Raw genomic sequence first — 14,046 nt, forward strand, 5'->3', positions numbered from 1 at the left:
TATTACTATGTAAAGGCCTTCACAGCATTTCTCTAAAATGCCAAAATGAACTTCTATAAAGAAAGCGTCCTGCACAGCGCAGGCGCGGCGCTACTGGAAGAACTTCCGAGGTCAAAGGTAACCGTCGTATTTGAAAACATGGATCCCAACAAAGTGGCTGAAGGTAGCAACATTTTGTTGTCACACGTCTATAAGCTTTGTAAACTAATTTTACACAACTTAAATGTATGTGCCGTTGTAATGTGTGTATTTCCAGTTTGCTTGACATTTATCAGTTAGCTACCTTGAGTCAGTATGTGTAAAGAAACAGACCTCGTTGCTGTTTTTGCTAGCTTATTTGTTAGCAAACATTTGTTACCAACTGTACTATGTAACTGTAGTTAGCTACAGATTTAACTTATTGTTCTATTGTTATGACCACACGTTAAAATGATGCAGCATCGTTAGGTAAGGCTCAATATTTTAACATTTTCTCACATAACGACGTTGACGAATGTCAGAATCTTTTTGGTTGTGGGTTTCGATAGAATCAGATGTTCAAGCGCAGGTATACTAGCCTATAAAAAAAATTGGGGGGCCATGTGGTATGAAGTTAGATGTATTCAATCCACCGTGTTTTCTTGGTCTATATTTGTCTACATACATCTAGCTACATGAAGCTTATGACCATATGTAGCCTGTTGTCATATTCTTACGTGTGGTGTTGCCGGACCAATAAACCTTTTTATACTGTCATTTACGTGTTTTAAGCTTTCACAACTCCATAGCCTACTCAGTATTTTTACACGCTTTAGAGTAGAATTACTTCTCAAGGGGCCACTGAATTGTGCTTGTAGTTGAAACTGATTCACTTACAAAAAAAAAAACATTCAACAGAGCTACATCCTGTATTTTTAAGCATTAATTTGAAAAGCAAATTGTCATTACGGTTTTCATTATAAACAAGATCACCTAGGCTATGATAACCACTGTGCTGGCCTCATTTGCAGGATCGGCCAAGATGAGTGATGGAGACATGGCATCTGTCATGGGATTCTCTGGGTTTGGTATGTGCAGTCCAGCACAAATACTGAACTATTTGATATGCTTACTTCATTTCTTATATGATAAACTGTCAGAATGAATCACAGCAGTCATTGTTCCTTCCAGGTAAAAAAGCCCGCACATTTGACCTGGATGCCATTTTTGAACAGACCCGACGAACAGCTATTGAGAGGAGCCAGCATGTATTAGGTACATTTATCAACAACCATGATTTGGCAAGCTGATTAGTAATGTGCATGTGTGTGTAATTGTAATCGATACATCCCTAGATGAGCGGCAGAAGGATACACAGATGGAGGAGGAAGGGGAAAGCTCCAAATCAGTCAAGTCTTCAGTCCAAACTCAGAGAGACAAAGCTGCAGCCGCTTCTTCCAGGTACTTCCTAGTTGAGCTAGTTGAGTTAGTTGTATTTAAGTGATCATATTACAGTTTTGTCTGGCTGCCACTGCCTCAAGGTTTAAATACATGTCTGGTATGAAAGTGTAAGAAAAGTTTTTGCTTTGTCTGACACTTAGTTTTTCTTTTCTCTTTAGAAAACAGGAGAGCAACAGCAGCAGTGACAGTGACTCCGACTCTGACTCAGACTCGGAGATAATTGGGCCACCGGTGCCTCGTCAACATACAACCCAGGAGGATGATGATGATGACGACCTTGTGGGACCTCCTCTTCCACCAGGTTATACAGGCAGCACGGCTCACAGTGATGATGATGATGATGATGATGATGATGATCAGGAGGCACAAGATGACGACGATGATGTATGTCTGAAATGACTCATTTAACAGAATGCATTTCATGAGTTACAAAATATTTCCCATAGGTCCATCTGTCTTCCTGCTCCCTCACATAGGTTTTTTTTACAGCAGATATTTTGACTTAGTAGGAAAAGCACAGGTGTTACAAATAACATGAATGACTCAGTTATAACAACAGCAGGACCCTGAAACTCAAGCATCTGAATAGAATTCAGCCATTGCTCATTTTGTTATTTACACCTGTGCTTTTCCAACTGTGTCATGTCAAAATGTCTTCTGTAAAAAGGCTTATAAAGGTTCCAGTTTCTACTTTTTGGGACCCACCACTAGATGGCAGCACAAGAAACTATAAGCTGAATATAAGTTGTGAGGTGTGCACTGTGAAAGATGAGACAAATATCATGTTGTGTTACGCAACATTAGTTCTGTTGTCTGTTTGGTATTTGGTATTTATTTCTCATGCAGATATTTCTCTTCCACTCAATATGTATCAGCATATAAACAGCGTTCCCATAAGTCATTGAAATCATTGAAAGTTTGTGAATTTTAGCCATAAAAAAAACAAGGCTTCGAAAGTTTTTGAAAATAGACATAAATAGATGTGATTAATGCTTGAATTCATATATTAAGTAAGTGCCGCTGTCTGAGAGCACATGGTCTGCCATCAGCACAAGTGAGAGGTGTTCCCACATTCAAGCCTCTTTCTCTTTTTAATTGTTGTCTGTGAGCTACTGTGTAGCCTGCTAACTGTCATTATAAGAATTCTTAGTGTTGTAACAGTAATTAACCTTATGTCTCAAATCATGCAGCGTTGGGTCCTTGAATGGGAGGGAATTGGGTCTGAAAAGTCCATCAAAAGTCCTTGCATTTGATGTTTAAGAAGGTGTGGGAACCCTGATATAAAATGAAGAATTACTCAAACGGTTGGTGATCTATCTGTGTATATACTGCATTGGCGTATATCACAGGATGTGAGTGAAATAGCGCAGGTCCTGAATTTTCACATGTGAATGTTCCCAGTCAGTAATTTGCAGCAGATGACTGTGATTCCAGACGTTTTAGTCACACAAGCAATTAGATTAAAATGTCTTGTCTTGGAATGAAATTCTAAACTGTAACAACACATCTAATTCAGCCCTGGCTTCTTTTACCATTTCCTTGTATACATCTCAATTTTCTGCCGCAGAATCCAGTGAAGAAGATTCCAGACACACATGAGATCACTCTGCAGCATGGCACCAAGACAGTAAGATCGTCTTCTTTCAGCACTGAAGTGATTGCAATTGTTGCTTATGTGGATCTGTGGAAATTTATTCAATGAGTTTCTGTTAGAAAAAAGTGGCTTGTACCCATCACTGAAATGTATTTATATGATGCCACACTAAAACAGATCCGCATCAGTTACTGGATTTTCAGCCAAGGTTACCTTATATTGTGCTGAATTTATTTTAGCAGCAAGAGGAGCAGCAAGTCCGTTTAGTTTGCTCTTTTGTAGCAGTGAGAAAAGGGATGAAATTTGTTTCGAGTTCTCTTTGTCCTAGGTGGAGAGTCAATGTGGTTTCCAGACACAGTGCTGATTGCAGTTTTAAAACTATTTAGATTTGAATGATTTGATTATTACAAAAGAATAAACTTTAAATATTTTGTTTCTATTTATTTTGCTGGCTTTAGAGGAGGCAGTGTGACTACACTGTCAAAAATTTCTGGCAGCTGAAGCAACCTTCTGCACTTGGTTTGCCTCTTTTGGATGATAATTTAGAAATTAACTGTGCAGGCTTATAGATCGTCTTTAAGTTGTAAATAAAACAACTGTCTCCTCAGGTGTCGGCTCTTGGTTTAGACCCTTCTGGAGCCCGTCTGGTGACTGGTGGATATGATTATGACGTTCGTTTCTGGGATTTTGCGGGAATGGACCAGGCTTTGCAGGCCTTCAGGTCCCTGCAGCCCTGTGAATGGTGAGTCTATTTCTGAGAACACAATGTGGAACATCAACACAGTTGCTTAACATGTGGTTAATTAGTTTCATGCAAACATCCAGTACATACACTGTGCCAAAGTGTACACACAAACACACATTTGTTGAGCTTCATTGAGCCTCACTCTGTGACATCCTCTCTTTTCATTCAAAATGAGCCTTTCACAAGCAGATGTTTGAGATATGTGGGTGTTTGTGTGTCTGCGTGTGTTTATTCTGTGTTTCACTGAAGCCATCATCAAAGATTTAATTCTTTTTGGTTTTGGGAACCAGAGGGCTGAACTGGAGCAGGCTTCACCTTATTAACAAAAATTTATGCTACATTTAATTTGATTACAATGTGATTCAGTAGCCTGTTTGGTTTACTAACAAGCTGGGCTTCATATAGAAAGCTGTGCTGCTGAGGTCCACTGTTCCTCTTTCCTTACTCAAAAAGGAAACACGTGAGCTCAGTCAAACTAAAACAATGAAGACTAAGCATTTGGGGCTATGTAGTGAGCCTTTGAAGATGCCAAAACCTTCCAATTAAAAACAGCAGCGATGCTAGCCTTACTTTCATTTCAGCAATGGAACTTTTTGCTCTGTGTATAGAAATATTGGTGCCCCATCTACCCCCTGTTGTGTTAATGCTATTTGTTATTGACCTGAATTGCTAATCTCACTCTGGTTAAGTGGTCCAGATAGTTATTGGTCTCCTCACTTGCAAGCACTGCTTTGCTTTGTGGAATGATATGATTGTTATTCAGTGTAAAATTGAAAACATAAAAATCACATATCTGTTATGAAAAGCACTGAATACAATTATAGAATTCTTTTTATCATGCATACCTTATGTTTTTAGTGTAGTACATATCTGTAATAACAGAGTTTTATTATGGTTGTCCACTCTGCATTTTCATTATGTTTTGCATGTGTAGTATGTTTCAAACAGTGTTATTATTCTTTCCATATCCTAGGTTTAAAATGCCATCATGCCCTGTTATGGTTTAGTATTTTTGTGTGTTTGTTGTTGTAGATCAAAGAGACCAATCATCAGATGTACATCAGATGTTTTGCTGTTTTGTTCCTATAGCTACATTTATCTAGTGTTTGTTTTTTTTTCCCTGAGCCATTTGAAGGAGTAAAAGCTTCTTATATAACAATGTTTTTGGTGCAGAAGTCTTGTAAAATTACAGTTCACAGATGGCTTGCAGGCACAAAGACTGTCAGCATTTACAGTGGATTCAGAATGTGTTCAGACCACTTCAATTTTTTCACATTTTGTTATGTTACAGTCTTTTAGTTATGTTAAAATCAAAAAAAAAAAAAAATTCCCTCATCAATCTACATTCAATGCCCCATAATGACAGTGTCAAACAGATTTTTAGAATTTTTTGCAAATTCATTAAAAAGGAAGGGTTAGACTTAACCACTTAAACTGAAATATCACATTGGCAAGTATTGAGACCTTTGCTATGACTGAAATTTAGCTCAAGTGCCTCCCATTTCTCTTGATCATCTTTTATTGGAGTCCACCTATGGCGATTGATTAGACATGATTTGGAAAAGCACACACCTGTCTATGTAAGGTCTCACAGCTGACAATACATATCAGAGCAAAAACCAAGCTGTGGTGTGGAAGGAACTGCTTGTAGAACTCAGAGATGGGATTGTGTTGAGGCACAAATGTGGGGAAAGATTAAAAAAAAAAAATCTGCTGCACTGAGGGTTCCCAAGAGGACCTACTTTGTCTCAGATGTCCTCCTCATGTGTGTCCTGTATGTGTGTCCCCTCAGTCATCAGATCAAGTCCCTGCAGTACAGCATCACAGGTGATGTCCTCCTGGTGGTTTCTGGTAATGCACAGGCCAAGGTGTTGGACCGTGATGGCTTCAATGTCATGGAATGTGTGAAGGGAGACCAGTACATTGTGGATATGGCTAACACCAAGGTATGCCAAAGTAGTGCTTGCATATAATTGGGATTTATTACAACTTGGGTCTTATTTTCGTTATTTTGGCCATTGTTTATATTCATTATTATAATGCTGAGCTCACTACAACATCATCAGTACAACCACAGTAAGCCCAGCAGGAACAATAAACACAAGTTGAACCAGTTAGTCTGTAAATTGAGATGAATGTTTACAACAGACAGTTTAGGTAATCATTTCACCTTCCCATTCTTTTCTCTTCCAAATAAGTTTAACTAAACTGGGGGTTTGTTTAAATCCTGTCTGATACTTCTGCCCATGTCCGACTTCTTTTTAGTGATGTTGCTGCATTCACAGTTTTCAGCAATTAACTTGTCAGTGCAATGGTATTATTACCTCTCGAAATTATGGCCAAACCTGTAAAAATAAGACCAGGAGTTGTAATAAACCGGAATTAATCTTGAAGATGTTGTATTTATTTCTATAGCAACAGTAGCCTTCCCAAAAGTGACTGCTAATTCTAAACACAGGCTGGATGCTCTGCTCTTCTGCTCTGTGGGTTAACCCTGCCAATGAATAATGGTAGCAAGGTGCAGCTATGAGCTGGTCTGTTTTTGTATGTGAGGATAATGGTCTGTGCTGTGTGACCAGCCACAGGCAGTCTCAGGGGAGAAGAACACCACATGCTTTTGGGACTGTCGTGGTTCATCTCTTGCTTGTACCTGCATCTACAAAGGAAGATCATAATTAAGTGTCCATGTTTGGGTTTTGCTGAGTTTAAGAAAGCTGTATTGGTGGTCACTAACCATCTGTGCCAGCTGCAGTGCATTTAGACATGGTTTATACCATCCATATGAATTACTAGAACAAGTGAAGGCCCATTGATTGCAAGTAGTGTTTTCCTGGATGTCCTACATTCTTGTCCTGCTCAGTCCCATCTGTAGCTGAAGGGAGAGTTTGGTTCAATGAAAATGCGTTTTGGCCTGCTGACAGCGTCCCAGTCGATTAGTTGTGTCTCATGTGATAATTAATTCCTTGCCTTTACTCTGCCTCTGTCGACAATTACTTGCTCCCAGCTCATCCCACTGTGTGCAGAGATTTGCCACACAGGACTATATCTGCATGCAGTGGGAATAACAGTCCAAAATCCAAAGGCAACAAAAAACAGAGAAACGCAGCAAATCCTCACATCTGAAAAGAATGTTTGGTATTTTTGCATTATAAATGACTTAAATGCACAATATGTAATTTTCTGCCGTTATCGGTCGTTCAATCAAAACAATAACAAAAGATAGAGTTTTGTGACATTGTGAAGTAACATAGGTACATGGGAGTTGTTTGTACCACAATTGCCGTCATTGCAGTCAGTTACTCTGTTAGGATATCTCCAGTGTCAATCGTTCAGGAGGTTTTTACTGGGAGCCGAATTATTGTCAGATTTCCCCTCCTCTCCAAAACAAATGGCCTAAGTGATCAAACTGGTAAAAACCCTGAAAAAGGCTGTTTCAAATTAAAAAGCAGCGTTTCTCCGATGCTCTATGGGAGAATCAAGGTGTGTCATAGGAGCTGAGAGCTGAGCTGCTGAAAACGTTTGCTCAGCATGTATCTCTGATAATTTAGGATCCAGACATCCGATGACTAAGATCCTTCTTCTGGTTAAAATATACATTTAAAAATGTCCAAGATCTGAAAATTGTAATGTGACAATGTGGCTTAAAACAAATCAAACAGACCGTTACCTTGATTTAATATTACGAAATTCTCTAAGTTTGAAAATTGCTGGAAACACTTGGGATAATTTAAGTACACAACTCAACAAAATATAAAGCACGGGTCTGGTCATTTTTTAATATTTCATGCTGAAAATTTACACATTAAAAGGTTTAAATGTTGTTAATTAATTTTCTGTCAGTTTGTTTTTTTCATTCATTAACTGTCCAGCTCCAAATTGTTTTTGACCAACAATTACAGAAACCTGTGTTGCTTATGCTAAAAGCAAATTTTTTTTTTTTTTTATCAGGGAGGGTTCTTTTCTTGGCTCTGTTTGTCATTAACATGCTTTTTTGTGTTTTACTATTACTATGAATATCAGTCTGTTTCTCTTTAGTCATTGGCAATTTGTTGTCCTAAACTGTTGAGGAAGAGGAATCAGATTTGTTTCGGAAGGTAACGGCTCCTTCACCCTAATCATGAAGCTCGTTTGTTTATTTTGATTTTATTGCACAGGGGAGCGAAGCAGTTGAGTCATTCTTAGCCCATTTAAGCTTTAACCTAATCATATAGTGAGTGTGTATTTTACCATAAAATTTAACAACTAGCAATTTGCTATTAATCCCTTTTCGTCATTAAATAGCGAGACTTGGGCAGTTCTCTTTTATTGATTATTAAAGTGGTGTGTTTAAAGTACTTGACGGTTAACAGGCAGGCCACTCTTCCTGATGCACACATACCAATGTCATTTGGTCGATTTCTGCTCATGCAAGGTTCTGCTTTCTTAAGCATCCTGTCAAATAGCAGTATGTCATGTCTGAAGCCTCTTTGCAGCACACTGAAGTGTTCCTCTCTGACCTGGCAGTGAGGGAGGCCTCTCACTGGGTTATTCCACTTTGAAGTCATTTGTTATGAGTAATTCTCAGTGGGACTACTCTGGAAGAGGAAATGTCTAAAAGTTTCTCAATTGCTGTTTGAAGCTGTGACACAGCCTTCTGCACTGCTTCAGAGTTCAGTGGCTCAGTTGTAAGGCGAGGCCACAAGTCAAGGTTACAAAATGATCAAATTAAAGGTCCTTTCCTGAAGGGAGAGCCCTTTAAGGTGCATTCAAATTAAGAAAAATAATTGGTACCTCCCAGCAACCTCTGCATGTATCTCTGTGGATACAGGCCTCACAGTTGCACAGTTGCGCAGTTCACACTACACAACTCTGAAGATACATCGTCACAAAAACGTAATAGCACCTCTGAAATAATTAACTGATGACCTTTTGTACGGCAGTCTTGGCTCAAGATTTAACAGTGAAGAACAACAGCTGTCTTTGCACATAATTTGTGTGCAGTGAGATTGCAAAATGCGTCTTCATTAATTCACCTTCATTGGTTCCTCCTGGTGACCAGCTCTTACTGACTGAAACTGTTACAGCTGGCCTCTAAATACGCAATGAGTTTGAAAACAGTCTATGGTGAAGGCTGGATCCACAGTAAACCCTATGATTCACAGATGTGTGCTGATTTTCAAAGCAACTGGAAGCTTACCACTGGTCAACAACAATTTAGTCTGTTAAAAGTGTGCAGTTTGTTAATTTTCACTTTCTGCTCTTTTCAGGGCCACACAGCTATGCTGAATTGTGGCTGCTGGCATCCCAAGATTAAAGAGGAGTTCATGACCTGCTCCAATGATGGGTGAGTTCTAATTAAGTGTTAGGAGCTATGACTTGTAGACAGAGTCCAACAACTTAGTACATAAACCTAATTAATCATGGTGTAATCCTGTAAATGTTCTGAAAGGAGAAACAGTCATGCAAATGGCCACTAGATGCACAGGCACATCAAATTATTTCTGGTCTTTAAGCATTAAAACGTGTCACTATGACAAATAATTATTTAGGAAATCCATAACAGAACTTAAGGGTATCTACGTCATGAAACCGGACACATGCTGACAGAAATACTATGTGCTACCCTATTTTATCTACATCTGTTTCTTTAAACAATTAATTTAGCTTATTATGTTGCCATGTTTATGTTTATATTATTCCATATGACATAGCAGGATGTGCAAATTTAAATGGTCTACTGTACAGTGATACCCAGAAACAACTAAAACATCTTGTTTTATGGATGTACCATATTTCATGATAACATTCATAGCCACACCTCCTGAATATTATGCTTCACTTGTCCAAAGTTAATTTCCAATCATTGCTTATTGTCAGTAACTAATGTAAGCCATGTCCAACTTCCTGTACTCAACTGAACAGACTTTTCATTGCTCTCCTCTGTCACCAGCAGGGAGTCCTCTAGTCCAGACAATGCCTCTGGAAAGGGTAGCTTTGCCTCGCAGCTGTGCATGGATACATGCTACATTTTACACTGGATGTTGTCCAAATGCAGTCCTTCACTTGTGTGCAGTAATTTGGATCAGACCAACACTGCAGGAGATAACAAGATGTCACACAGACACACAGATATATTCGTTCTGTTACAGTTAACAGTGGACTGTTCTCATTTAAAAACAACACTAGACCTGTATGACTGCAGAAGCTATAACCCTTTTGCAGTGTGTATAGGTGTGCGTGAATATTTGTGAGTGAGAGCACAGTGATGAGTCTAAGTGAGTGTGACAGGCAGCAGTGCAGAAACCCAGGGCTATCATCATTAAGTGGAAACAAGGGCCTGGCTTTGTGGGCAGGCCGCAGCCCAGTGTTTACCAGTGTTACTGCTCTCCCAGATGTGGAGGCTGGTTTATTTAGCTCTTATTGAGGCTCTGGAAATCCTCCCCTGGCACGTTAGCACTGGGTGTTGCCCCTGGCCAGCTCACAGGAGAACAGCGGAGAGGAGCGCACAGGGAGCCATTCAGAGGCAGAGCAGCTGCATGTGAGGAAGGTTCACAGCAGCAAAGCAGGTCAGCACAGCAACCTGAGTCTCAGAGATGGAAAGAGGCAGTGATGAAGAGAGGAAATGAGAGAGGGACTGCCTACAGTGATTTACAGGTGAAAGAGATTGTCCCTCTAGCCCTTCTTAAATCTCCCATATTGCACTTTTACTGATCATCACGTTAGTAATGTGGAGTGCAATACAGGGGTTACCTGGTGATAAAGTGCTTTTCTTGGCAGTCCCTCTCATTCCTCCAGTGCAAGCAAAATGTAGATGTGAGGGTTTAAACAGGTGCCAAACATACAGGTCATGTTACTTAGATCCTTGTTTCTATAGTCTGGTAACCTGTCGTTTTCAGCATTCAGGATTTTGTGTTAAGATAGAAAAAAGGCAACAGGATATTTGCTGATCATCCAGATATGTTGGGGTTCTGGATTTTACTCAGCAGATTTATTCTGCATCTTGGAACAGGCCCCAGGACTATATTCAAGTTGTTTAAAAAACTTTCAATTACTGTTTTTAAAATTTTTTTTAATTTCGTTTGGTTTTGTTTGAGAGATTTCAATATATAGTGGCGTCCAAAGGTCTGAGAGCACGTTCATGGTCTCAGACTTTTGAACCCCACTGTATGTTTTCTTGATTGACCAGAGTGTCAGCCTGTCACACTCAGAAGTGGTGGATGTGACATAGGTGGACTTTTAGGATTATGGGCATAATGTACTGAAACCCCATGTACAACCGGAGGATATTCTAGGCTTTCAGTCTACACAGATTATTAATGCTCCAGTAGTTATGGAGCGACCATGAAGCAATGTTTTGTCCTGTCTTTTCTCTTCACCATCACCTCATGTATTCTGCTGCATCCATTTCACTGTCTTCCTTTGAATAGGTATGGAGTCTGCAGGGGCCACACTGTAGTTAGTGGGCCTCTTGAGAATGGTTCAGCAGTTGGCTAACAGTACCAGTGGGCGCCTGCTACTGGCTGTGTCCGCTTAAACATCAGACCAACATCTAGGTTTTTCTCAAGTCTTTCTTCCTGTGTCAGCCTAGTTAGAGAGTCTTTGTTGTGTTTATTTGAATAGGTTATTAAGTATGATCACTGGACCGCCCAGCTCCTTAATTAAAGATCCCCCCAGTTGTGTGGAATCTCATTCATAAGAACTGCCTCCCAGCTCCCTGAATGATTTCATTAACCCAGACATTTTTTTCTCTGAGAGGAAGTGGATGAGCGGGAAGTACTGATGAAGCAGTTTAATAATGCAGCAGCAGGGTGGTAGTGATTGTCCCTGCACACTGAGGACTGAAAGGGGCTTGAGCAGAATTGTGTGACTGAAGTCGGTCAGTGAAAAGCATTTCTGCTCAGACCTGTGTGTGTCAACATTTCACATTCTTCTGTCATTCTGTCTGGAGAGTTTGTGCAATTGTAAAACGGCACAATATTTTCCAACAATATTCATGTTTGATCCAAGGGTGCCAAATACGTATTAAGCAGGGAGCCACTTTAACTAAGTCTTTGCTGAAAGACTGAACACCTGTTTGAAAACTGCAGATTTATTTCTCAGAAAGTGAAGGCAATATGTGCTGGGTCTTCTCCCAGTGGAAGTCTTTCTTTGGCAGGCTTAAACTTGAAGTAAACTAAAATATGACTGGGACTTTGTGTCAGTGGTGTATTTTGAGCCCTACAGTCTTTTCTAATGAACGAAATCTTAAACGCTAGTGGCTTAAAAATCGTTGAATAAGCTCTGTTGAAAAAAATTTACTGTATAGCATTGTTAACAAACTGTAACCAACACTGAAGAAAACTTAACATTAGTGGCTTCAAGGGTATGACATTGCTGATTCTTGGTTTCACTTTATGTAGTTCTATAGCGCCTCAGGAGAACGATCAAAAATTCATGTTGTGCTCTTTTTGTGACTGAAATTTCCGCCAGTGGAGCAGAGGAGAGGACAAACGGCGACTTTCTAATTGGGCCCACATGTTACTTCTGTTGAGTCTTGAGACACACTTGCGCATGTGCACACATAAATACACACAATTTGAGGAATGTTTCCAGGAGGTTTGAATGCCAGGGATTCCCTTCTCGTTGGCCTGCTGTCAGGGCTGCAGCTGGACTTGGATGTGTAGCTGTATGCAAGGAGACCCAGAGGACAACATGGCAGGTCCTTTTACTGCTGAGGAATAAACTATTTGTCTTTGTCATGTGCTCCAACCAAACACATGACGTGATGCATGTGGCATATTCAGGAATTATCATTGGAGACGATCCACAAAAATAGGAAAAGTCACACAAAGAAAAATCATGACCTGTGGATAAATCACAGAAATCAGTTATGCTCTTTTGCACAGGAGTAGTTGGCTCCTGTGTCCAAAATGTTTTTCAAAGCTTTGAATAAGTCAGTATTTCATACAGTTCTTAAGGTTTGTATCCTGTGTCCTAATTGATCATTCCTGGCATACTGATCTTATCAAGTAAGTAGGTAATGTATTTTTCAGTGCTTTCAGACGGCTTACTTTAGATTTTTTGAAGAGAAAGGACATTACTGCTGGGTTATTAAATGTGATCTGCGTGACAGAATGGGGATGAAGAGTGAGGACAGACACCACAAAGTGTGTGTGAGCATGTTGGGGCGATTCATGCAGTTTGACACATCAGGTTCATCCACAGTCCATCTGTTGCCAGCTTTACAATGCAACTGTTCCATATCCTGCACAAGAACGCACATACCGTACCTTCAAGGAGTGCATTTATCCTTCTTGTTCAATTTACATACAGTCTTGGCTGAATTTTTGACAGACAGTAACTTCTGTGCTTTAGTGTGTGTGTTTTGTATTTTATTGAACTGAATGTCAGGCAGCTTCCTTATGGGGAGGTCCAGGAGGAAAGTGTCTTATCAATCAGATTGTTTGATTAAATTAAATCTGCGGAGCTGTCTTGTCTTGTCTTATGGTAGTCCTTGAGTCAAGCGTTTTCTACCTAAAGTGTGTGTGGTCTCACTTTAAGGCCTTTTTAGGTTCATCTTCTATCTTGGAGCCACAGTAATAATGTTATGAATTTGCTTGAATCGGTACCTCACTGTACCCACAGTGCATCTTTGCATAGACCTCAGTGTTTCTTCTTCTGCTTCCTTGCATGAATGCCACTGTGCGTATGCCTCCTCCCAAATCCCTCAGTTATTTCCCCACTTTGTCTTCTTCAGCTGGAGATGGAAGATAGAGCATCTTTTCTCCTAATCCGCTTTTCTCATAACAGAGCCCCAGTTAGTCAGTCAACCGGCCATCAGGCAACACAACCTAGATACATTGCCGGAATTTGACCAATAAACAACCTTATACAAGACGTATGCCTTTCTTTTCCCTCTTTCTTCTTTATCTCATCATCTGGGAAAATGATCCTAGCAACCATCACCCCCACTGGGCCTATAACCTGACGGACAGATAAAATCTGGGGCCAGGGGAGTTGTCACTCCTCAGTTGATGTGTGAACGACTGTGCTACCTCGTAAAGTGCATACGCATGACTGAGGATGTATGGGTCTCATTTTTATTACATTCACCTCTCTGTCTCTGAAGCGTATGAGTGGGAAAAAGGAGGCTGTTGATTGAAGGGAAAACAGGGTTGCAGGGAAGAGGAAAGGATGGAGGTATTGCCCTTGAATGTTTTTTGATGGTTTCTCCATGCCACATGTGAATATTTTGACATCTCATGCTCTTTCATTGTCATTACCTTCCCAAAACAACCACCTCCTCTAAGAGAACAAGGTTTGGGACTGC

The 14,046-nt window shown here is 40.0% G+C and overlaps 1 protein-coding gene across 1 annotated transcript in view; it reads left to right on the plus strand.

Annotated features, from left to right (window-relative positions):
• Positions 1–128: 128 nt before the first annotated feature.
• The window catches only part of wdr70 (WD repeat domain 70), a 38,966-nt gene continuing 25,048 nt past the window's right edge, over positions 129–14,046 (plus strand). Inside the window, exons 1-9 of the mRNA XM_022762153.1 lie at positions 129–163; positions 990–1,046; positions 1,150–1,233; positions 1,314–1,419; positions 1,578–1,803; positions 2,987–3,046; positions 3,622–3,755; positions 5,551–5,704; positions 9,005–9,081. Of these exons, the coding sequence (XP_022617874.1) occupies positions 139–163; positions 990–1,046; positions 1,150–1,233; positions 1,314–1,419; positions 1,578–1,803; positions 2,987–3,046; positions 3,622–3,755; positions 5,551–5,704; positions 9,005–9,081 (923 nt within the window). The 5' untranslated portion in view covers positions 129–138. The remainder of the gene's footprint in view (positions 164–989; positions 1,047–1,149; positions 1,234–1,313; positions 1,420–1,577; positions 1,804–2,986; positions 3,047–3,621; positions 3,756–5,550; positions 5,705–9,004; positions 9,082–14,046) is intronic.

The sequence above is a fragment of the Seriola dumerili genome, unplaced genomic scaffold (genome assembly GCF_002260705.1).
Source record: "Seriola dumerili isolate Sdu_G_001 unplaced genomic scaffold, Sdu_1.0 BDQW01000442.1, whole genome shotgun sequence".
NCBI lineage: Eukaryota > Metazoa > Chordata > Actinopteri > Carangiformes > Carangidae > Seriola > Seriola dumerili.